The sequence below is a fragment of the Plectrocnemia conspersa genome, unplaced genomic scaffold (genome assembly GCF_051122295.1).
Source record: "Plectrocnemia conspersa isolate PC_06_02 unplaced genomic scaffold, ASM5112229v1 ptg000001l, whole genome shotgun sequence".
Taxonomy (NCBI): Eukaryota; Metazoa; Arthropoda; class Insecta; order Trichoptera; family Polycentropodidae; genus Plectrocnemia; species Plectrocnemia conspersa.
Genome location: NW_028277165.1, coordinates 26,077,329 through 26,105,094, shown reverse-complemented (window position 1 = coordinate 26,105,094; position 27,766 = coordinate 26,077,329). Strand labels below are relative to the sequence as shown.

Here is a 27,766-nt window from a genome sequence, read left to right as displayed (position 1 = left end):
ATTCATATAATGATGGAATTAAAAATTAATCATAAAAGCATAATTTAAATAAGTTTTATATAAAATGAAAATATTTTTATAGAGTGAATTAAAATTAATTTACTCGTTTATCTCAACTCAACATAACAAGATTTTCTACCTGATACAATTTGTTAATAATATAATATAAATATTTTGATATAAAGTCTTATTTTGTGTTGTAATGATTATGTAGCATGATTCAAAGAATTGAATTGGGACGTGCGGTCAAGTATTAATTGACAAGGGTTCGCGAACACAGCGGAATTCATTATTAATTATTTCATGTGTCAAGTGGGGGTGAAGAAATTCAGTGCACCTCTCTCCCGCGCTGCATTTTCATATATAAACAGAATACGTTGCGTTAATAACGTTTAGTCATAACCGAGTAGTGTCAGCGAGAACAACACTTGGGATTCTCGCCCAGATAAATAAACAAGATCAAAAATAGTGAACCTGTGATTTTTGACTGTGATTTAATTAGTGATTGTGTTTTCGTCGAGCATTTTCAAACGTCTATAGGTAAGATCGTTAGAAAATTATTAATCTTCATCAGTAACGAATATTTCAATCAACGCATCATTAATCAAACGGGTCGAGATATTTTGATCGTAAAAAAATGACACACATTTCGCGTTGCAAAATCTCAAATGAAGTTCCGAACAAATCAATCCGCTTAATTGACGTTAGCGAACGCTCGTTATCACCAATTACTGTCGCCTTGTAATTCGCACTCAAAAGTGTGCACATCCCTATCGATCAAACGATGATCCAAATGCGGCGGGAGCTCAAACATGGCGGATGTGCACAATTTTTTAGCGCTGTTTATCGAAAGTGAAATTCGATAATTAAAATCATTGCTTTACGTAGAAAGTGTATGGGTTTTCGAGTATTTGTTATTTACGTAACATCGAGTAATCGTCGTGAAAAATGGACTGTAATAGCCAAAGTTAACTTATTATGCGATCGCTCGCGTTTCCCTCGATTAATCTGTATCGGTGATGTCGAATGTCATGATTTTATATGACTGCGATTATCAAGTTTCACACAGTGCAGTATCATGCAATTTTCACTGAAACAAACGCACGAAACCGTTCGTTTTTTATTAATGGATTTTATATTTAATTAAAGTCATTTCACTGCGGATATTATTTTTACTATGAAACATATCCAAGCTTCGTAAGCTGAACTTTTGCGGAACATATTTCAATACATGCATTATATATATATATACTATATAATTTACTGTTTTTTAATTTCTATGGTGTCTAGAAGGTTTGAGTTTAAGATTATTATAAAATTATGATTCCGATCAATCATTACAGATTGAGTTTCCCTTATCCTAATCATACGGATATAATATTTTCATAAAAAAATAAGTTTATAATTAATAAAATATACGTGATTTCAGTCTAGTGTACCATTATTTTATTTAGTAGTTGTTGATTGTGTTGACCTCGTTGTAACGCATGTTGCAGCGGAATATTTACAATAAATAATTGCTAGCAATAAATATCTTGATTTTTAGAAAAGTTTTGCGTAGTCGAATTATACTTTTTAATTTTATACAATTAAAAAATTGCACAAATATACTCTTATATCTTGAATTTTAAAACACACCAACGCAAGTTGATGTAAAGTAAAGATTGGTAATGAATTTCTACTACATACAAGTATTTTATAATTAGAATTTCTCATTTTTTTCACAATCGTCGTCAAAATGAATTATCGTGATCACTCTACGGAAAGTATTCATTATGGAGAACCAGTTCGCGAGGAAACTGTCATAATATATCACGTTTTGTTATGAAAATGTCTCACTGAGTTACGTTAGACCTCTCCACGTGCAGCTTTGAATCTGAGAAAGCAGGCGATAATCACTGTTCGATTTGACATAAACCAAATTCAATATCTATGATACATGCGTTACATATCTTTGCGTGAAAGTAAACAGGTTTAGTACGGAAAATTCGGAATCAAATCACAATTGGAAAACGTAAACGTTTATATAATCAAATTATTATATGTGGCATTTATAGTTTGCGTCTAATAGAGCGGTTAAGGTCTTGTAAGGTCGCTGGTAATGGAAGGTGGAAGGTTGATACTAAATTATAGGTGAGTTATATTGAGTCAAAAGCTTATATTCAGACGAGCTTTTGATGTGGATATAATAAAACAATTATTACTTTTCCCATTTAAAATCATCAATTAGTTTTCTTTTAGCACACAATGACATAATTTATATATACTGTCGTTTAAAAAATAAAACTGACTTGAATAATATATACATGATACAAAAAAAAACTTATTCAATATTTGTAGCAAAAAAATCAGGAAAAGAATGCACATGTCACACTTTGCCGTAAAAAATATATAAAAACGTGTGCATATGTTAGTAAAAAAACAAACTGGTATATTTAATATATCATATACAAATATTGTATGTATCATATTTTATTTTAATCCATTATAGAAACTATTTTTTGAGTACTTTTTTTATGGAAAAGTGTAATTTTATTAACAAAAATAACACGGAAATTACTTTATCATTGTAGCTAAAATTTTATGGTTCAATTTATTTATTATAAGTTGTTTTATTGACATTATTATAGTATTTTGTCAGATGCATTTTTTACCACAAAGTGCTAAAATCTTTCCTATTGCTCCTTTTGGATGCCGCTTAATTTTTTTTTCTGTAAAAGATCTGCATAACAGTCCACATTTCAATTTCGCAACAAACATTGTTAAAGCACAATAAGATGCTAATTATATCGTTTTATTATTAACGCCAATCGTAAACGATGGATACGTGTGTCGAACACATACACAATTTTCTCATGGAAAAACTTATTTTCACACATTCGACTCAAAGACACTGTATTGTGAAATACGCATATAAATACAATGAAAGCAGTCGTGTCAAAAGTGAAATTAATGAAGTTTAACGAACTACAAGATAACCTGTAGTCCGATAATCCCTAGAACACTTAGAAAGCTGTTTCTCACAAATATGCGACACATAGTTTAATTGACGAATATGTTAACGGAATAATGTACGTTAAACTGCCTTGGAAAAAAAAGTAAAAGTAATATCGGTACTCTTAAAAGCATACACCCACGTGCAGATCAGGTGAATAAACTGCTTCATAAGTGTAGTTAATTATGCAAATGATCGAGGTTCAATAGATAGATTCACGCGAATGTATGGCTGTAAATTACACCACTGTGAGATAATGCTGCTGTATTGTAATTTTTCTTAATCGGTTGTGTAACGGTTATTAGTTACTTAACTTTGAACCCTTATCCATTTAAAATAATTCCAGTTAATAGTGTATATTATATGCAACACAGCTATTAAGACAATCGTAATCTTCTGAAATATATAACTAATAACAAGGATTGTACAATAAACTTTATTATTAAACATATATTAATATCTGTCTTTTAATTGCATATTTTACAAATTAAATTCTGTTAGTTTCGAAATAAAAAAGTGTTTAAAAATATTTTCATCGCTAAATTTGTAAAAGAAAGTTTAGATCCAGTCGAACTAAGTTTGTTTTTTACGATCTTATTAACTTCATGAAAAGTTTATCATTGTATCACTTTCATTTACACTTTCACAACAGATGCATATTTATATATCTATATATTATATCAATTTAAATTAGAATATTAGAAGCGACTGACTGTTTAATTTAAGTTCAACAAGTTTTAAGTGCAATAAATCAATTTTTATTGTTTTCTATAGTGTTTTAGAAATGTTGTTATTTACATTAAGATGTTAGCATCGCTCATAAATTATAGCCACGTGTGTGTATTAAGTATAATTACACTTTTTTTCTATTATACGTCAATTAATTATGCACATATCCAATTTAATTGTTTGATAACAAGCCTAAATATTGCGTAACGACACGTTTATGGTGTTATTTCAAGAAAAGTTTGATTACTTTCACTTTTTTACGTGTTGTACTTTCGCTTATGACATCGTACTTAGCTACTCAGTTACATATTTGGAAATTAGGGCATATCGTTACGAATTCACTCTAACAAGCGTGGAAGATTCGGTTGTTACTTTTACGCGACAAAATTTGGCGAACCACTGAAAAAATTCAATCAACATTTCAGATAAAAGCTTGTTAGGTAATTCGCATGCCCATAACTTAAAAGCGATTTTATTTTATGAATTTGGCCGTGACATGTTCTTTTCTGACATTATCAATGATGTTTTAACTACGAGGAAATATTACACTTTTTATTCATTATTAATTAGAAGGTCGAACTAGAAATGGTTTTGCTTATTTAAAGAGTTCATAGCTCGTATATTTATAAAAAAAATACGAATATGGTCCTAACATTGAAAATAAAAAATAATCATGTTAATTTAATTGATGTTTTTACATCAATTTTTTATAGCTATGTTTAGCTAATTTATTGTATATAATAATATATCACGTATATTCAAATCATGGAGTTATTAAATATTGTATATATTATATACAAAAAATGCCTTATCATAAAAAATAAAGATTTGAACCAATTTTTTTTTAAATAATAATTGAATTGATAAATTTGGCCAAAAACATTTTTTTAACCCGTATATGTCATTATAAAAGTGGAAATTCTATCCCCTAAGACACTGTAACTGACAAGCAATTTGAAACATTTTTTTTATTAATAAGAATTTATCATGTTTATTTTTTTTAATTTTTAACAATACAGTCATAATTAATTTTAAAACAACAATTTAATCATTCTATAATATATTTTTTAGTCAATGGTAAGTAAATATGTTTATGAATTAAGTAACTTTAAGTATTGTTTTTCTGTAAAATATTTTCACTATAAAAAAAAAATACAAGTAAAAATCCATTACTAGCTTCTATTGAAAAATGATTCTTAGCAACCATATTTATGCAGGGCCGGCCTGAGAATTCTTAACACCCAGTGCTCTAAAAAAAACAAAAGGCATTTGGAAATATTTTCCTTAGGGCTAAAAAAAAGGTCGTTACAGAGATTTTTGTTAGATTTGAGGAAATATCGGTAATCAAATGGCGCCCTAATTTGGAATAAATGGCGCCCCCATGTGACGTAATTAGCGCCCCCGGCGACCGCCCCTAGGGCCGGCCCTATATTTATGATTTTCTGATTCTACTATATATTAATAACCGTTTTCAATGGTAATTTAAATGGAATGCATTACATAACCTCAAATAGTGTAGTGTTTTTTTTTTGCAAAATATTTAAAAAATCATATAAGTTTATGTTTTACTTGGTTTTTCCACACATTTTAAATTTCCGCAATATTCAAAACATAAACATTACATTATTGCCTTTATAGAAAAGTGCACTTGTAGCAACCACATTTTTATTTATTTTTATTATAATCTTAAAGCAACGCGTATTCATTTAGAATAAATAGAGTAAAACTTTTTTGTAAGCTATTACGTGACTTTATTGTTATGGCCAAATATGTCAATTTAAATATGAATAAATAACATCGATTAAAGCATATATGTAATTTAAAAAAATGCAATATTTCACAATATAAGATATAAATATCTGTCCATTTTTGGACAAGTTTATATACGAAAATATTTAAATCTGAGGTATCAACATTATTTTTAAATTACTGGATTGACATATTTGACCATAACAAAAAAATGTTTGAGCATCCATATTATATAAAAAGGGGAAATTGTGTTAAATTTTATTCCGCACAGTATTAAACATTTTATTACCCCGGATATATACGATCACTACGCGCAGTGACCATACTAAGGAATTAGACATTTAATAATAAATTCCATTTAAATCTTGTCAGTCAGACTATAATCGATTATTCACAGTTTCGTTAGTCTGATCTGCAATACTGTCGTAACAATTTATGGTTTTATTGCATTTTTACAATGTATCGCAACAGATGTTCGATCGTATAAAAAGCTTGCAATTTTTTTGTGTACAAATGCAATTTTTGCACACTTTCACAAAAGTCTGTTCAATGCATTGACACTTTGACACAAGTAAAAGTCTTAAGACACAAGAAAAGTTATTTGGCAAAAAATGAGTTTTGTTATAATACAATAAATTTAAATACATTCTCAAACTGTTCAATAATTAATCTCGACATACATATATTATGACATGAGTTATTTGTTAACATCGTACAAGTCAAATCGTGTCGTGACTGTTGCGTTATATAATATAACCATAATTTTTATATTTAATCAGCAAAGCCTTTACAATTGATAGATTCATACAATTGCATAACAATAGTTTGTTTTCTAGCACGCAAACTTGTCGAAAAGTTTTTCATCTCGGGTACGCCATTAGGAATATTATACTTGAGAATTACAATAAAAGCCTTGAAATTTACAATACAATGACTATACGATATCAATGATAAATTAAACGGTGAAACCATGTCAAATTATTATAGGGTTTTCCAACGATTTGCAGATACGAGAAAGTTCCTCTTAACCGAGACCTTGAATGAACTGTTTTGTAACATAACCAGTGTTACAGCAACTATATCTAAAAAAACGATTTATGATTCAATTAAACACGTTTTGTATTAAACGCGCCGTTGATTGTGTTTAAATCGAATAAATTTACGTTACAATTAACGAGATTGTTAGATTAACTAGAATAAATCCAAATGTTGTTACTATTAATAGTAAATAAAACACATTTAATTATTGTGTTTTCTTTTTGTGCGTGTATAGTGCTGCTCAAATCGATTTACGGTTTTCCCGGATGTATAATATTCTGTTTCCTTGAAGTTATGGTTTATGGAGCATTTCACAATAGTGATCAAAGGGTTGTTCGAGGTTATATATATTATATATATATTAAATAAAATATATTGTGTTGTGAAAGTACTCGCATATGTACATATTTCATTGACATGCTTCCTGTATTTTTATTAATTCTTGAATAAATTGTATGAAGTATAACCTCTAGCTGTCGAATATCTATCATTACTTAATATGCATTTCATTAGCCACTCTCTACGTGGGTTTCCGCTAAAATAATGATAATCCACTGATGATCATCGAATAAATTATGTGCAGTCACGATTTCGTCTCTTAATATTTTTCATCGCAAACGAAACGTCACCGCACGTTGCCTCCCTTTGTCTTAAGGCCCAGGGTCATTTCAGCTTTTTCCATGGAGGGTGGGGAGGCAAAAATTGGCCAAAAGTGATATTTTTTTTTTTAATATTTTCATTTCATTAAGATACATAGTATTTCATTAAACATTTTTCTGGGCAAATTCAAGAAGGGGGGAAAATTACGTCCCTGGTTATATATAGTAAAATTGCCTTAAAATATTGCTTACTACTAAAGCAAATTATCTTAGGAGCACTAACACTATAAGAAATAAAGGGCGGGGGGTAAAAGTTGGCTAGTCAGTGGCTGTTCATTTTGAATATTTCGATTTCATTAAATTCAAGGGGGTAAATACCCCCACCTGCCTCCCCCAAATCCTTATCGAGTATATCGGTAGTATCAACATTGTCTAAAACCTTGATTTTTTTAACATACTATACATTGGGTAAGTTATTTTACGAGTGAATGGAATAGAACTTTTTAGAAACTTGTTTTGTAGACTGTAAACCTTTTCACGGTTATTTTAATATATTTCATTTCCTTACTACATCTGTGTTGAAAGATAATTAATAAAATATTATCTCGATTATTATGTATTACTACCAAGTTACTGAATTGCTTTCGGTGTTAATTTATCTCTGAATAAAGAATAAATAAGATATGAGTATTTGTTTTTCTTCCATATCAATAACATATCTATAACAAATTTTCCTAATCTTTGGAAAAATATATTTTAAATTATATTATTTTCAATGTTGTCATTATTGTTCATTCAACGTTTTTCTACTAATTTATTGCTCCCAAAAAAACGTAGTATTATATTAATGCATAGATATATTGACAACGTATCTAATTAAAAGCAACTCTTTAGATTGCCACCGCTTTTGAGATATAATGTACATCTTGATTCGTTCATTGTTCATTTCACGGTTTGTTTCCTTCAGTAGCTTTGCCGCATCCAACCTTGCGACGGTTGCAAAATTATGCCATTGTTGAAACTTTCCATGTGTTGCAGCTTCCCGGATCGATCGGTATAAGAAAAGATACCAATCTTGTGCAAACGCATAATGAATACAACCGATGGAAAGTACGCAAATATGCCCCCGGAGCGATAGTACACAAACAGTAACATAAGATAGGAATAGATGGAAACAATCGAGAAAGTTATATTGAATATCTTCGATCTGAATCTTTACTCTCACTCTCATATTTATCAATATGTAAGGCTGGGCTAAAATATTTTTTTAAATGAAAGTAACTTGTCGACTTCTTTAGCGACTGTTGATATTATTTCCGCTAGGTTGTCACGCAACTATTATATCCACAATTGTCGTCTAATCTGATCCCATTTTCCGGCTACAATTTCATAGATTTGCCCCGCAGATAATCCCGCCTCGCAATAACTTCGCCCTGCAGTTGTCGCAATAGCAATCGACAAACGACATGACAAGCCCTGGGGTCCAGTCGTGATCCGACCTTTCCGGGGTCAGAATTTCAAAAGGTGCAAATCGACATTTCAATATTGCGTCAAACTCATGTCAATGGATTAGCCATTTTTTAACGAAATAGCGTGCCATGAAACTTTTAGTTTATTGACGATAAATTGAGCTAATAATCATCAGCACATATGTAAGTACAAATATTTGGTCATAATGCTTAGCTTTATAGCGCAAAACGATTGTGTTATATATTTTGCAAGGTCATAAAATATGTCTGCTTTGAACCTACGATTGCTGGTATGTGCTAAGCGTATTGTATTGTATATTTTTAACGTATCACATTTTTATACCTTAGTTTTATTGTGTTGTAGCACCTATAGTTACGTTATGTCCTTGTTTATTGCAATTGCACAAACTACTTTCAAACTAACATTATTAAAGTATCTAATGTTTGCTAACATGAGATAATGCTCAATGTTTACCAAATTGGTTGACGAACTTTTAAGTCAAAGCTATAAAATATATTTCATTTAAATATAGTATTAAACATGTCTTTTTAAGTGATTTTTCGGCACAATTTGTTATGTCAGTTCATTTTCCGAACGAAGTAGATTTTTTTTTAAATATAAATGGTACAGTGAATGTGTACTATAAGTAATGGTATATTGTCACTGATATTTCAGTGAAATAATATCAGAATACATTATTATCGGTAGATATATATTTCTACTATTAAGAATATAATTTAATGAAAAATGCTGCTCTAGAATATCATGAAACTCAATTTAACAGTTACAAAACATCCATTTGCTGTTTAAATCCAATGCAATAATCAAAAACTACACTTAGTCATGACGACAATATGAAACTACATGAAATTAACGCATATTTAATGTCTAAATTAATACTTTTTGTGATGCATGTTTGCCAAGAACGGGTGTTTTGATGACATTTTTATTTTGTTGTTACTCATAACGAATGCAACGTCAATTATTTAATACTTATTTATTATGCAACAGTTTCACCACATTATATATGTTTTTTAAATAATCGAGTTGTACAAGTTTTTTTGTAAGAAACGGGCAAATATAGTAGTTTCCCGTTTCTTTACAAACGGATTCATTATTATGATATACGAGAATAGAATATAATTATATGCAAAAAAACTATAAGACAAATTAATAATACATACTAACTAAAAAAAACATTAAAACAAGCAATTTTATTCACCACTAAAATAACAAGGATCATATAAAAAAACTGTGCGAAATTTCCAGTACCATTTTTTTCAAGATCCTAAACAATGCAATATACTACGCGTTATAGTTTATGATAATCAGTAATAAAATGAAATTAATAATATTTTTTTACTGTTTATAGTTAAGCAAAACTATTGAAAAACGATAAATTTTTGTAGCAAAAATATTGTTGAAGAAATATGATTAATTCTGGTTTTAAACTATACATATAGATACATATTTTATTACCAGTATATCGAATTCAAGAACGGAAATGGAACTTCAACTACACGTTGCTGGGAACCGACCTTAATTTAGAGCAAGGTTAGTCGGTGGTTAAGTGTTGCGCAAATATCGTCAATTGTTACGCACCTGCGATTGATTGCGAAGAAAGTTCAACGTGTCAGAAATTACCTTGCTGAAATGGAATCCGATACATATATGTATACATAATAGTAAATTTGGCATTGACTCAGATTGATGGTGCGGATTATTGAGATCAGTTCCGAAAAGCAACTATTTTTTGCTAGTGCTAGTTTTTGCTACAAATTTTTTGTAACTCAAAAGTTATACTTATATTAATATTACATACTCAAATTAATACATATAATGCACACATGAAAAACTATAATTTGATTATCGATATATCTTTCGTATGAATCATTAAAGTCTGTCCTTCTGCTTGTTCCATTAAAACACGCAAAGAACAACTTTTTTTATTTCACATTACAGAACGTTCTGTAGCGAATTGCTAAGTCAAATCAAATACTATTATTGTAAATACAAAAATTATTGCATTGATTCAATAACTAGTTCCTGGATAACTTACATTATTTTTTCTTCGATATTTTAAATAATATTTTAATCGAAAATTCGCTATATTTTCCACTCCACTAAGTTTTATATGTTCTTTAAAATAAATATAAATTGTTCTTGAACAACTATAATATATAGAACCAGCAAGTGAAATTGAAGTTAATTGTGTTAAATGCAATATTCTGTTGTAGTTGTCATTTCACTCAATGAACATGTTATCGAATAAAGAATAACAGAATCTCTATTTGAGTTATTCCTTAAATACAAGTGGAAACTAATCCGCAAAGATGATGCCATATATTAGACAGACAATAGTAGTGACACGTCAGAATGATATCAAAGTCTATAAATCAGTGATATTTATTTTATTAATTGTGAACTAATATTACAGCTTAAAATCAATAAATATTCATCCGCAAGATTAGGGTAACTTAATTTGTAATGATTGATTGGAATTATAAAAATAAAATTCTTGATTATTTCGATCTCCCATATATGATACAAATTTAGAAACACAATGGTCTATTTGAGATTCGTGCTCTGGTCTTAAAGGCATTAGTCACCGAATTATATACCTTTAGTATAACGTTATGATGTACAAAGGATGTGGATTAAGAAGAACCGTTCATATACACTTGAGATTGTATAATTCATAGCAGAAAACTGTACCAAAATAGACAGATAAAATTTGTATTTATCTTAAATTAAATTTACCACTCTAGTCTATCAATAAAAATTATACAGCAAACTTACTTTTTCAGGATATGTTGTAAGCAAAACAGGATTTTCATATTTCACTAATGTCACACCAGAAGGAGTTATTTTTTTATATATTTTTTATAACTAACGAGAAATAACGAGCACGCAACGACAATTTTAGTTGTAACTATGCAAACAAATGAAACATTTCAACAAATAACTATAGCAACGCAAACAAAACAAATTAAATAGTTAGCGATTAAACTGAATTACTTGATTTGAAAATTGCGACTCATGAGATTTCATCACAAATACATAGATTTTTTAAGCATTAAAACTGGTATTTATGACCAACAATTAATTTTACTCTATATTTATTCATTTATGTTTTAAGTACTATGCTCACTTATTGGCGTACAAAATTTTTCTGTTCTACAATACACAATTACTAATAGTAAAAATAGCTAGACCAATTCGATCTGCTTAGTCCTCTTAAGCCGTCTTCTCGGATTGTCCACATTGAGGAGTTTGGCGCCTCGATGTTGACGTTTTGTTGGAGCGTCGTTTCATGTTTAGCAGCAAAACGTTTTATAGCACTGGCAACGTCTTCAATACCTAAATCACTATGTATGTCTTTATCGCGAACATACCAATGTTTCGTAACAGTTTATTTTGAATTTTTTTGAACATTTTAATGTGGTACTATTTGACACATCTCCAGAGCTGTATGCCGTAAACACAAACTGGTTTTAGGATTTGATTGTATGTCTTGATTTTGTTGTATATTGGTTTGGAGTTTCTTCCCATAAGCCAATATAGCTTTCATATTTTATTTTAAGTTTTTCGTTTAAATTGCTGTGCTTCGTTATTTAGAATATTTTTAATCTTAGGGTCTCTGGTTTGCTCCCATTTTTAATTTATTAGATTTCTTGTCTCTATTGTGCTGTTATTGGTTACTGCATTAATAGTTATTTGGTATTGTTCCAAGCTGCTTTTTACTTGTCCTTAAATTACCATTCAGATTCATCCTCGAGTTGGTGTTATGTTTTTAATTGTATATTTATCTTAATGTTGTTTTTCAGTTCTACTCGGAAGCTTTCGCAATCTGACGTTTTGTTGGTGAGAGTTGGTCTAATTTTTCTCTTAATTATTCCTTCAAGTCAAAACTAGTTTGCGATCATTCTGGAAATGAAAAAGCAAAGGAGGTCTGGCATGTTTTAGGATCAGTGGGCCAAAAGGTTTTTACAAATTCTTTATATTATTATATGATTCATATAAATATAAAAAATAAACTTGGTTTAAGTTACTTTAAAATACTTTGGAACATTATGGCGAATCACGACTTGAGCTCAAATTTGTCGACATAATCACTAATTCCAATATCACAGATACGACAACTTCTGAAAAAATTGGATCCACGATAACTGATGATTATGATTACTTAGTTAAAGAATCCTATTGATTCCCAGTGATCCTGCTTTTCGCTTTAAGCAGGTTCAGTTCCATATTCCCTTGCTTTTGCCATGTCAATAAATGAATCTTAAGAACACTCAATGTGAGAGTAATTAGTGCATGTCTTATATAAAATTAGTTTGTAGCACCTTAATTACTTTTGTAGAAAACTAAAAATCATAAAATTGATGCATTAAAATCGGCATTAAATTTGTTAAAATTGTAATATAATATATATTTACTTTAGATACATTTCATAATGATAAACTCTATTTCAAGCAACAAAAAATGCATTCTTGCTTAGTTCTTGAAAAATGGGAGATGTAATAAATAAGAGATATTTTAAAATCACACGAATTTCATATTCTCTCTTTATAAAACATGTATTGCATTAGAATAATTGCATATGTTTTTAAATGTATCTAAAACATTGAACTACATTCATATATTATAAGAAACCATATAATCATATATGTATTACTTATGCAATAGTATGAACTAATTTGCATTTATCAATTTATAAGTATACAGATACGCCTAAACTTGCACTTCAGCATTTACTCTTTTAATTTAATATACACATACCTTAATCAAACAATAATTAATATCTCTGAATCTGAGGAAATCTGAGGAGACTTGTCACGATTCGGATCGCCATTAGCGCCTGTATTCTACATACTGTTTATGTATTTAGCTGGTGAATGGCACCAGGACGGTAGCCCTTTTGTCGTCACGATCCTCTGGCCGGATTCCTGGGCCAACGTTCACTTTGCTCCATTGGCCAATCAGATACAAAGGACCTGGAAACTGTGTCATGCGTTTTGCATTTGCACAAGGCGATATATATATACCGCACACATGCAAAAATATTGTGCAAAAACGCAGCGAAGGACATCTAATTACCGGTCGAAATACTGTGAGGAACCAATTAAGTGGCAGCTCATAAACAAAACGGCTAAAATTGGAGCGGTTGCGAAGTTAAGAGTGTTAAAACTGTCGATAATGTTCGCTTGGAATTTTGCTATCGTAATGCTATATGAAAATTTAGTGTAATAGACACGTATTGCTTATAAATGCGACAAATTAAATGAATAAGGATTAAACAGAGTCACAAGACTCCTTCTGCTCACTTACTATATTATGTTTATCTGTTAAAAAGCATGTAGTAAGTGAATAAGTAAATCAGCCTTTTAGATGTACAAAATTTTAAACGAATTTGTAAGTAAGTTTGCTTATTAGATTATTCAGAATCCTTAAGTAACGCCCTACAATATAAACGTGAGAGGCAAATAGTAATAGATTCTAATAATAATTTAATACCACCGATGGCGAAGTATATTTTAATTATGATGTACTTTTTATGTATCAAAATAAATCATAAATGAATATATATAATATTAACTCTTTGAGTAGTGAGTTAATTTATACACATTTCTTAAATTGATAATATAAACCAGATATATATTTTCCATAATTATTTCTGATTCTCTGATTCTCAACGTTTTATTGCTTTGATTTATTTTACTACTTTTTTTATGTTAACGCTTTTCTATTATTTACTTTCGTTATTTTTTTTCATATATTTTATATAGAATTCGGTTTTTGTGAATTTTTTTATAAAATTATATAAAATAATTTTTGTTATGTTAATTTATTTCGTACTCTATAATTTATTGCTATTACTTTCTAAAGAAATCTAAAAAAAATATTATATGTATATAATGCTTTTTATTTATTATTTCTTCAGTTATATATGTAAAAACATAACTATCTGTGGTACGTCAAAACAGTAAAATATCGATCACCGTACATGTACGGCTATACCGCATAAAGGATTAAGAAAGTAAATTATATACGACAAAACATTCACCTGTCAAAAGTATAGAATTCAGGTTAAGAAATCGGCTGCTAATAAATACCTATTCCCTACATATATTAAATATGTTTAAATTTTCCTTTTGACTTTTTAACCACTTTTTTATATTGTGTGTTGTGAATTAAAAAAAAATAAACTAAATTTAAAAAAAAAAATCTTAACGTATGCTTTATTGTATTTATGTACTTATGTAAATAAATCTTCTTGCCCTTAGCCTTAATCTGCTGCTTTTAGCGTATCGAATTATTGGTAAAATTTTAAGATTTCTAGAAGTATTAATACAGTTAATTAAATGAATGAATCAAAAATCGTAAATGCAGTCGTAGATAGTTGTTGCTCGTGCTCTAATGTTTATGTATAACAGTAGAAAACTCGATCCAAACGATTAATACAATATATCATTAAAATCAAAATTGAAGGTTTTTCCCATGTAAATCATGTGGGTAAAATAATTCCAGAGGTACAATGGAAGTTATTGCACATTAATTAATTTACATTGTTCGAATAAGGAAGCATTCAGTTCTGTCATTAATACATAAATAAATCAACATATTTATTTAATGGAAAATCTGCTTAAGCTCTTATTGTCAACATATATGCATGTCTGAAAACGTTTGATGACGCTGTTAGATTTAACGTGAAATTTTATTGCATTCATGTTATGTATCAAACGTCTATTAAAAAAACAGTTTAAGATATAATAGAAGAACGTTATTTTAAATGTGACGAACGGCAGTTTTGATCTCAACAAAATATTTATTGGCCATGCTATCTGCATGCTAGTTGCATAATTTCTCTTTTCCCCAAATATTCCCTTAATAATCAAACGTCCGAGTTAATCCAGCCGAATTGCAATAAAAATTAGCTCCCAAGTTAGACCAATTACAATTGGATATAGTTTTTGGAGAATATTTAGCTTTTATACTATAATATTGAAACACTTATCTTATCACAATAAGCATCTTAATTTTAATTTGTTGGAACCCCCTTTTCTCAGCAATTTAAAAAAAAAAACTTTACGCGCATGCGCAACCATTTTTACTTAAGGTGGCAGCATTGTGCAAACGAATTAAAATGGCGTCATTTCTATTGATAGCATTTTATATATTATTTCATTAAATTGTAATTAGTAATTCTTTACAAAATGGAGAATTATTCAAATAAAGTTTTTTGAGTTTCCACGATAAAAATTTCTACTGAAATATAATATAATATTAATTTATGACTGGGAATATATGAAAAAGAGCTTATTATTTATTTATAATGAATAGATTTTAAAACGTATTGCGCAAATAAGTAGTATAACGGCCAAACTAATTAATATAATAAACTCCATGAGAACAAAGCAAGTGATTTACTACGGTTCAAGGATGTGCGAATGCGTGTTATTACATTTTTGGAGTAAAAAAAGGCATTAACGATCGAATCGATCAATTTGATGGATGGACAGTGATCGATAACGAACCGAAACGGTGTTCCGGTAAAATTGCACAATATTTTCCGCAGTTATTACGAGAAGAACTATTTTTGAAGGCGATGTTTTAAAGGTCAATGGTGCAATTACCTTGCTATATTTTAATTGAGATTAAAAACTGACCGACAACCTAAATAATTGCGTTTCAAAAATGTGCTTAATTTCTTCACAAAGCCATTCAAATTTAATGACAATTTTTTTCCGGTTGACAATTGCTCAGTATTGCTATATATTATAAAAAATAGATTCGAAAGAACGTGTACAGTTGCAAATGGCAAAAAATAAATAGTGTAATTTAATTTATATTAAATCCACTTAAAATTATGAAACTTACCATTATATGCTACAAAATCATTAAGGTTATTTTCTTAGCGATTGATTGCTATCATTAAATAATAATTAAACGCAACCCATTACATCTTGTGAGGGGATATTTATGCGTGTGTATATACAATATTTCGTAACGTTCGATTAAAACAGATCTAATTAACTAGTTCAATTATGAAAAAACGAAAATTGTACATTTACTCATAAAAATGCAGTTTAAAAGTGTTTTCATTTTTAAGTTACACAATTCGATCCGCCCAATCAAATTAATGCGTATATTACATAAAAAATGAACGTTTTCACGGAAATGTTATACAAACATAAATAAATTAAATTTTCAGTGCGTAATTATAATCAGTTATGTATAAGCCGTGGATTGTACAATTAGCGAACGGCAACACGCATGGTCGTAAAATCGTGTGTTATGGTTTTTCATTAAAAAAAATACGTCAAATTAGCGTGTTCGAGCTTTTTCCGAAACAACCGGGAAGTCGTTTCCGTCGGAGCATTGCTTCGAACAATTTTTTTTTATAATCGAAGATCAACAGTTGCAAAATGTTGACCATTGACGAGGAAGCGCGTCACGATATATTAATAATAAAATTTCCCACAATCGTTTACACGCGATGAACAACAATATTGCGCCATTCCATCGTTTATTATTATATTATAAAATGGCAATTTTGGTCAAAACAGCGTGCTTGATCGACCATGATATTTTTTTTAATCTATATTTTGCAAATATTGTTAGTTTTTAATATATATTATATAAGAGGGATTCCAATTAACACTATGCACGTATGAGATTCCATCAAACGCGACAGCTGGAGGTGTAACGATCGCATTTACATGCTTTAGCGAAAATTAAGCTTCCGCGATGCGGTGAAAGATTAATCTAGTGTAATTTGCATTTATTAGTTTGGTTACGCGTTTAACTGGGTTATTTAAATATGCATTCCTAGATAAATTGCTATAGTTATTACACGTAACGTGCGTTATACGATATAGTATAAGATTAAAATGTAGTACTACCTATTAGTATTGTGCGGTAAATGTCTAGTAATTGTGGTTATATAATATGTTTTATGATATAGCTTAGTTTCACTAAATTTTTCTAAAATTAGCATTTGACTTATAAATGAAATGATAATACAATTTCATGAAAATGATAATACCTAAATATGTGGTTTTTATTATATTTTGTTTCTTGTATAATATTAGATTTTACTCTCCCGTTTGTAAATTATTTTATTTTCAATTAAACCTTGAATTAAGTAGTATAGGATTTTTTTAAACTAATAAATATATCTCTGGCACTAATATTGATATTGCTTTATACACAAATGTACAACTTACGGCCCGCGGGCCATACTCGGCTCGCAATACAAAATCATGCGTCATATGTATATCTTCCAAATAAAATAGCATAAAACATAAAGATTTTTTTTTCTGTAAATAAAATTATTTTTTACATATTTTGAATATGTTCTTAAAGTGACACTATATTTTTAAGATGAAAAAAAACAATATTTAAAATTTCTTATCTACATTATTAATTGTAAATTATTTTTTGTATAACATCGATAAATAACATGACGCTTCCAACTAATCAGTACGCTAAATCATTAACTTAATACTAAAATGGCTTATTTCATGCTATGACAGTTGTATTATATAATATGTCACTATATGCAGCAATAACAAAAATATATATAAAAATAATTTGTGAGGCCATATTTGGGACACTATGCCGTAGGCGTAGGAGGTTAGTGGCCCTGAACGGCTCTACAAAAAATATATGCTGAGTAAGTCTCATTATGAGCAATATAGTTTAAGCAATAAAATTTCTTAAAGCTCTTGTGGTAAATCTATTATAACCACAATAAAAACACATACTGCAGTTTTTAAATATGTCAATGCAACTTTGCTATTATGTATTTTCATGCATTTTACTGTTCACGAGAAAGCCTCAAATTACTCATCTTCACACTCAAGTGCAATGTTAATGCGTGACTCGATCAATTATCGTGTTCGTATGTCGAAATTTCAGCGGATATTCTACTGCCTTCGATCTAATACGTTCAGACGGCAATGAGTCATGTTTGTTTTGACTGCGCAACACTTCAAATTGTTAATCAGGTGTGACCGTTCGCGTTCTGACAGTGAAAGTCACGATGTCCGTCCGATACGATTATCCGAAGTTCAAGTGTGTGGCGGAAGTGGCGGCGCGCAGCGCCAAAGCGACATGCGGAAGCTTTGCGCAACTCGAGCGGAGCCTATTTCCGTTTCCCAACATGGCGTGATGAAAAACTGTGATTTTTTATATTGTAGTTAAATTAAAAATATACTTAATTTACTGCTCAGAAAAACTATAATTATCGCAAAGTTTAATTATCACGATTTAGGTTGGACAAAACATTGTTCCAAAAACCAGTAAATATACAAACTTTCTGCACCAGAAGTTACATCTTCATTATTTATCTCATAGAGTTAAGCTGTTGAAACAATGATTTTACAGCCCGACCTTTGCTACTTAGTTTCATAATTGAATTGCCACTTAATTGAACGAAAAAATAATTAATTTATATTGTACAAGAAGCAGCACTTACACCGTTCAGTGTATTTTACCAGATTGTTATCTTTTAAAATATGTGCTTGAACTTCATTGTTTGTACCATTGTCATAACATCGACCTCTAAAATCACCAATTTTCAACTTATCTTTTTGTGATTTTTGATATTCTTTAAATAATCATAATTTTAATTGAAGAAATGAATGAGGTTACTTTGGCCAAAAAAAATATTTTTGGATACTTAAAAATTGACAAACAAATTGTTATTTCACTCATTTGTAAAATCAGCTTAGACTACGTGTTCGAGCGATCGAGTTTTTCTGACCCTTTTCTGATTGCTCTATAAATTTTACAATGTATCTATATCATAAATCTTTTGCGTGAGGTTCGTTTCGCAATTTATCTCGGCGTGATACATAATAATGCAACGCATTGATGAAATATATTACTCGTATCATACTTGTTTCTTTAGGGATAGCATTTAAATATTGGCGCAATTCAGAATAATAACTCTCGCAGTTCTAGAGCGCCGCATTCCTTGCCCATAAAATGGAAACTTTCTATAGATTCTGAGAGACAAGTCGCTAAATAGTATGTTAAATTATTCTCAAGAATAATTAGAAATTCCAGGAGGAAATCTGTATGACACCCCCTTCTTTCACTTTCGAAACTTATTAACTATTCAATCTGCGAAGCGACCGCATACTGTTTTTGCATACATCGCGTGCAAAAGTTGTAATTTTCTCAATATTTGGAGCGTTTAATAATTTCGTTAGGTAAGCACCATTTATTTGGGAAAAAAATTACTAAAAACTCCTACGATTTCCTGGCGTTCGTAACTCATTTCACGTAGATTAATTTGGTTCACAAAAAATAATGTATATACATAAATTATATAAATCAAATATTTAAGAACATAAATAAAAAAACTGTGTTATGAATAAAATTAAATGTTTTTTAACGCATAATAAAAATAGAAAATAGTCTTTTTTATAAGCTGTTAGCTGTTAATTTGTATTACTTTATTATCTTGTACGTTTTTTCAACGGGTGCAATATTAATTTATAAATGCTGTGAAAGGTGTTTGTTTAAATGATCGAGGTTCAATGTATCGTTTAAAAATGCTCCATAACCGACAGCGTGCAAAAAGTGATTGCAGTAATTTTTTGCCAATTTTATACACTAAAATAAACTATGTACACTTCTAGTAACTTTCTAATCTTTTGCTACTATGAATGCAAATGTACTTAACTCAGATGCTCTACTTTTAGTTAAAACACATGCAAAATACACTTTTATTTAACATTGCATTTAAAGAGTTAAACATATATATTACTAGAGAGTGAATTAATGACAACATTTATACAATGTGCGCGTGTGAATTCTGTCTGCATTTTTTGTATCAATTTTACATTTAATTTATGAATCAAGAGACGATTGACTTTTTATCTGAGTTAAGAGCTAACTCCCACGATTTTATAAATAAATAACAATGCGTAACGTAGATGAGCTGTCTAATTGTACATTAGCAATTACTTAACCTAATTAAAAAGCTACGTACTTAAGAAATCAATTGAAATGTAACCCAAATAAATTAAAGTAACATAAAATGATTTAAAGTGGCCATATTTTGAGAAAAACAATATGTTTTCAGTATTTTAACAAACATAAAATAAGTCACTATACACAAACAATTATTTATAGATAACTTATATAGTTACTATTAGTTTGCTTTTGGTTTTGTATTGTATTATAACCCAAGTAGTATAACTATATAAATAGTATAGGTATAAAATAGTATAACCTAATGGAAGAATAAACACATTTTTAACATATTTTTTTCAAAGTCTCCCAGATTGATGGAGCTAAATTATTCAACAGCATAATATGACTACCAACCTTTAGAGCTAGTTTGTGCTATAGTAATTCACTTAGATTTAGCGTAATATTTAATTCAATTAAATAGCTGATAATTCCATATTTTTTTAAAATACGGTAATTTCAATAACATAAATAATTTTGCAGATATACTAATAAAAAAATACAGGAAACCAATAAATTAAGTATTAATTTGAGTACATTTAATTGGAGAACTGGAATTATTGCTATGTTGTCTTTAGTCTCCTAAAGTAATATGTGCTTTGGCATTTTGTGCTTGTATTTAAGATTGTTTTTATCATAGTCACCGATACACGAAATAGTGGGTTAGTGTGATTTCGTGAGATATTTTTATATTATTTTCTTGAAAATGACGGTGTTCTTTAATTGTTGATATTTGAAGGCTATTGTGCATTTTTAAAGATTAGTATAAAAATGTGTAATATACATTATTTTTATAGCTTTGTTTTGTATGACTTGTAATTTAGAAACATTGGTATTACTGGTGTTACTCCACGCCGGAGAGATATATGTTAAAATGGGTCTAATTAAATGTTTATAGATTGAAATTTTATTTTTTATAGTTAGCGCGCTTTTTTTTATTAAATATCAGTCTATGGGCCGCAATGGCGGCAAGCCCTTTAAAGCGAAGTTTCAAAATATGTTTATTAAATTTAAGCTCGTAGACCAAGTGTAAGCACATGTATTTAACGCTTGTTTTCCATTTTACGATATTGCCCTATTCATTTAGGAGAAGAAGTGGCAAAGTTTGTCTATATTTTGTAAAAATAAATAATTCAATTGATTTTAATTTTCCACATCTCAAAAAATTGTATAAAGAACGTGCTGCAACTAACACAATCTTGCAAATAAAGAAATTAATTTCATTGACTTTTATATTAATTAACGGAAAAATAACTTTTTTTTTAAATTAAATTATTTATTTAAATTATATCCCAAATGGATTAGAATGCTATTTTAATAATTATTCATCTCCAGAATATTTTTTTTAAAGTGGCTCTTAAATTTGCAACATAAAATTTTGTTAAAATTGCTCTTCCACTTTGTCAGTTTTTAGTAGACCATATTGTAAATTATGGTTTATTTCAAAGTCGATGATATAAATTAATACAGAAGTAATATAAAATAGTTTCATATTGAAAAACATATTTTAACGAGTAATTGGTACATTACATAAACAGCTTGAGAAAAGCTCTGACGCAATGTGTATTGCTTTTTAAGAATGGTTAAGCGTTTACAGAAATATACCCACACTCAATATCCATATATGTATATATGTCTAGCTAACTTTTTCTAGAAGGGGCAAAAATTGGCTAGTCAGTGGTCGTTTTTATAATACTTCGATTCCATTATTCATAGTATTTTTCATTAAATGACATGTATTTTCTAACCAAATTCAATGAGGGTGCCCCCCACCTTCCTCCCAAATGATGTGCCTGGTCTAGACTTATATATTAATAATAGTTTAAAATTATTTAATAGGAGTATTTATTTTTAACATAGAGACATCTGTTAGCAATACATAAAACTTTATCAACAAAATGAAAACATTCTTTCTCTTTTCTTATTACAGATTCAAACCCAAAATGGGTTTTAAAGTCGGAGTAGTATTTCTGGCATGCTTAGCCCACATTCAAGCAGTGCACGAGAACAGAGCAACAGCTTATTCAGTGTTTTTGAATCATGATCCGCCGCAAGCATACAATCAACAGAAAGCTCCTGTGCATTATCAATCTTTTACTTCCAATCCGTACGCTTATAACGGATATAGGTGAGTAAACATATATAATTAATGTAATTTTATATAAATATTATTAATATTGTAATTTTATGAATAGAACATTCGGCGGTCCAGCAGAACCACAGCCCACTGTAGATCCTGCCACTTTGACGTGCGGAGTCCCACCTTCTTACTGTCCCAAAACTAAATACAGATCATTGGACGGATCCTGTAATAATTTAAATAACCCTGGATTGGGTATTCCTCAAACACCATACGCACGTCTCTTGCCAGCCAAATATGGAGATGGTAATAATTATTTTAAATTGATAATGCTTTATTGATAATTTGTTCTAATATCAATCTGAATGTTATAGGAATAAGCGCTTTGCCTGTGTCTGAAACCGGACGCGATTTGCCACTTCCAAGAATTCTTAGTTTGATCCTCTTCCCTGATCAGCCTTTAGACGACCCCATCTGGAATCTCAATGCTATGCAATGGGGACAAATTATGACTCACGACATGTCTTTGGCAGCTGGTGGAACTCAATCACGTATGTCTAGTTTTAAACTATATCTAAATATTTTCATGTAACGGTTATATATGTTATATAACTATAAACATTTAATAACGGTAACTACAGAAAAAAAATTATCAATTCTCAGAAAATATTTTATGTAAATTTTTTACATTATTATAAAATAGTAATTCAAAAGTATCTAAACAATTCAATCCTTCAGTTAACGTTGAGAAATGTGATGATTTTGTTTAATGTTACATAGTACTGATTAGCACTATATCCAACTCGACGTCTTTGTAACTTTGTAAATTTGAAACAGGACCTCTACTATCAAAAATAAATATGGTTTTTGTACATTCATTCATGTTTCTTCGGCTTCTATTCCATATAGAATGGCAAAGAACACCTATCCATTCTCATTCTTAAAAGCATTCTTATCATCAAAGGGAAAAGAAAACCCTAAAGAATGGCATCTTGGCTCTAGCAGTGTTTTGAAAAGAGCAATACGTCCCTATTTAGAATAATAGTGCTAGAATAACCGATAAGGCAATATAAGAAGAAGTACAATCATTTCCAATCAATGTTTTGCTAGGAGTTCTGCATATCTCAAATTTTGATTTCATGCGCTCCAATCATTCTGTTCGCTCATGTAATCGTCCTTAAAATGTGTATTGAAGAGTATGGGTGATAGCACACAACTCTGTTATACTCCTTTCTGAATGTGAATCGCAATGAATTTGTTCAGTCTTCATCCATTATGATCGTTACATAATAATTACGGTGTATAATATGTACTAAATTAAATATTTTTACAAATAGATGCTGAATTCACACAGTGCTGTACCGATGATGGTCAGTTCGTAGAACGCAGACTGTTGAATGAACATTGTTCAGCGATCATCATACCGGAAGACGATCCTATTCATAAGCTGACCAGAACAAAATGCATGAACTTTGTCAGAACCATTACTGATAGAGACAGGGGATGTGTCGGTGGACATCAACCTGCTGAACAAGTATATTAAATTTTAATTTAATAATAATTAATAGCAAATTTATTTATGAATCATATTTTTAGTTGACTGTTGTAACTGCATATATGGACTTGTCTCTCGTTTACGGAAACAACGAAGCTCAACATAGACCATTGAGAGCTAATTATGGTGGAAGACTTTTAGTAGAAGAGAGACGCGGCAGAGAATTCCCTCCGACTGAAAGCAACTCGACTCTAGTCTGTGAAAGTTCCAAGTCTCCAGATGAACCTTGCTATTTGACAGGTATATTTCGAATAAAATAATTTATTTAGTCAATTAGCAATGAATATATTATATTTATAAATTAATAGGAGACGTACGCGTGAACCAGAATCCACAATTGACCATCTTACAAATCATGCTGCTGAGAGAACACAATAGAATCACCGATGTCTTAGCGTCGCTCAACTCTCACTGGGACGATGAGACGATCTTCCAAGAAGCTAGAAAGATCAACATTGCTGAGTTCCAACACATTAATTATTATGAATGGAATCCCATTTTCTTGGGCATGGAAAACTCTGCCAAAAATAGGATCATATATCCAAATGCCAAGGGATTCGTTAACGATTACGATCCAACAGTCGATCCGACAATACTCAACGATCATGCCACGGCTGCTTTCAGATTCTTCCATTCACTCATCGCAGGACAACTACAGTAATTATATTTCCTTTTATTCTTATATTATTTAATCATTGCAACCATATTTTATTAAAACTTATATATATATTTATATACATATATTTATATTGTATATTTACTTTATTAATTAATAATTTTTATTTATAATAGATTGGTCGGTGAACATAGAAACGTAAACGGAGCTCTGAGACTGAGCGACTGGTTCAACAGACCGTCCGTCATTGAACAGGATAACAATTTCGACGATTTGACCAGAGGTTTAGGCACACAACCCGAGAAGGCTAGCGATCAATTCTTCGACAGTGAAATCACGCAATTCTTATTCAAGAGGAATAACACATTCGGCGGCGATTTACGTGCGATTGACATTCAAAGAAACAGAGACCACGGTTTGGCATCGTACAACGATCACAGACACGCTTGTGGTTTACCGAGAGCTCATACCTTTGATGATCTATCTGATGTTATCTCACGTTCTGTAAGATTACGTTCGTTCTATTTTATATTAAATGTGATATGTTATTAATCTATTGTCCATTTTCATTATGTTCAGAACATCCATCTTCTTGCATCGTTATATGAAACTGTTGATGATATTGATCTAACCGTCGGAGGGTCTTTGGAAGCTTTAGTTGAAGGAGCATTAGCTGGACCGACTTTCTTATGCATTTTGACTGAGCAGTTCTACAGAACAAGGAAAGGGGACAGATTCTTCTACGAGAACGATAATAAAGAAAAGGGATTCACAATAGAGCAATTGAACGAAATTCGCAAAGCTAGTGTATCAAGATTGTTCTGCGATAACGGTGACAACATATCGAGTATGCAACCAAGAGGCTTCCAAAGGATATCTAAATCGTATGAATATTTTCTGAACTAATATATATGTACTTACATAAATAGAATACTAATATAAATCTTAATTTTTCAGAAACCAAGTAGTTCCTTGTACTCATCTGCCACAAGTGGACTTATCGTTATGGCAAGAATCTTCACCGCACCATCATCCGCATCCTCACTCTCACCACGGAGGATTCCAACATGGATTCTTTAAGAAATAATCACATTTGTGTCATAATTTTTAGTCACAAAAGGTTTAATCTTAGCATATAGATATTTATTTAACATTGCTGCATAGTTGAAGTAAAACATTAAATTATTTCTGTCATTTCGCATTACGTTCCATTACCATTGTTGTAAATATATAATTTAATACATCAACTTATTACTGTTAGGTAAGATTATTATTTTAATTTTCACTAGGAAATGGTCGAATACTATTATAATTATATATGTAAGCAAATTTGATTATTGCACGAAAACATATAATTTTACCGTTTCGACGGAAAGTTACCAATGTATTCTATGGTTACCACTTGAAGTATTATTTTGTTATTATTTTTTTGTTAATGTGAATTTGATTGTATAGATTTGTACCTCATAATAAACTTAAGTTTAAATCACGAAATTGCGGTTTTATTTATCAAGTATTGAAACTACATACTATGTAATATATACAGTAATAAATAGTATATAATTTAAGATCAATAAAAAAAGAAACTGAGTATTATTATGTAAGTCCAGAAACTAAAATTTATATTTAAAAAATACTATTGCATGATTTTTTTGCTAATTCATTACATATTACATAATATAATAATAAATTTAAAAAATATATTTAAGAATTTTATATATACAATTCTGCTAGCACATTAGTAAATATGATTTAACTCATATTAATTCTAGACTTATTTCAATCTTAAAACAATAAACCTATAAGGCAAAATAAGAAGAGTTTGAATGAATTCCATAATTATAGATTGGACCTAAAAGCTTTTGGTAGCAATTCCAGTTTATTCTAATAAAAAAATTATAAATAATTTTAATCATTTATGTAAATATGGTTTTTATTATATGTTTCAATACCAAAATAATTTAACCAACCCATAAATGTTGTGAAATTTTTCATAATACCTCATTTATTTATTAGAAAAAAAGTATTTTTGCAACACTTGATTAATCTTTCATTGCTCTATTCTCAAAACTAGTTTTCTACGAGACTTTCATAGATGATGCTTAATTAAACTTGGTCAATCAAGACCTTTTGATGAATCACTATAGTTTTTAAAGCTTTTCAAACTTTCATAACAATTTAGAATAGATCCAGTGCTTTCAAAGTACATACATAGTTCTGCCAAAAATATTACAATAATATATAATAAGTCGAAATTTCAAAAACATCGACAATGAACTTTGCGCTTTGACTTTTTGTTTTTTTAACTAGTGACCCAGACTGACATATTGCATAATGATAGTGTAACTATAAATCAAAATGTGTGACTTTGACCACATAAATTTATATTTTTTATATAAATTAATCACTAAATATATTTAATATTGACATTGGCAAGACGAAATTTTTCACTTGCATTCATTGGATGGAAAAACTTTACAATATATGGGTTAATGATTAATATTATTCGTCAAGAACCATTTGATTTTCATAACAAACAATATGAAAATGCTACTGTGTAAATAAATTTAAGATAACAATACATAAATCGCAATATAAGCAAAACACGATATTTTCAGAGAACCCAGAATTCGAAATCACAATCAGACTTTTGAAAACGTGAACATAGAACGTTTCAAAGACCATTTTCAAGGACGTGACCAAAAATATAATTCAATGTAGTTAAAAAATTTATAAACACTGAATAATATAATGGATGCTCATTGAAAAATGTAGCTAAAAGATAATATAGTATTGCAATCCTCAAGACAAAGACTTTATTATCATTAATTTGTGGACAAATAATGTGTACACCATACGACCTAATTGGTCAAAGTAAACCTTTCAGCGACTCATCAAAACTGTTCGCAGAAAACATATAAAAGAGTTCGCAAGAACTCGAACTTTG

At 29.7% G+C, this 27,766-nt stretch overlaps 1 protein-coding gene across 1 annotated transcript; it reads left to right on the top strand.

Moving 5' to 3' along the window:
- Positions 1-390: 390 nt before the first annotated feature.
- Pxd (Peroxidase) lies at positions 391-26,313 on the top strand. Its single transcript, XM_088197579.1, has 10 exons — positions 391-540; positions 22,499-22,696; positions 22,764-22,954; positions 23,023-23,199; positions 23,986-24,182; positions 24,245-24,443; positions 24,512-24,860; positions 24,996-25,323; positions 25,399-25,703; positions 25,777-26,313. The coding sequence occupies exons 2-10, from the start codon at positions 22,512-22,514 to the stop codon at positions 25,904-25,906; spliced, it is 2,061 nt and encodes a 686-aa protein (XP_088053705.1). The 5' UTR covers positions 391-540; positions 22,499-22,511; the 3' UTR covers positions 25,907-26,313.
- The last annotated feature ends 1,453 nt before the right edge of the window (positions 26,314-27,766 follow it).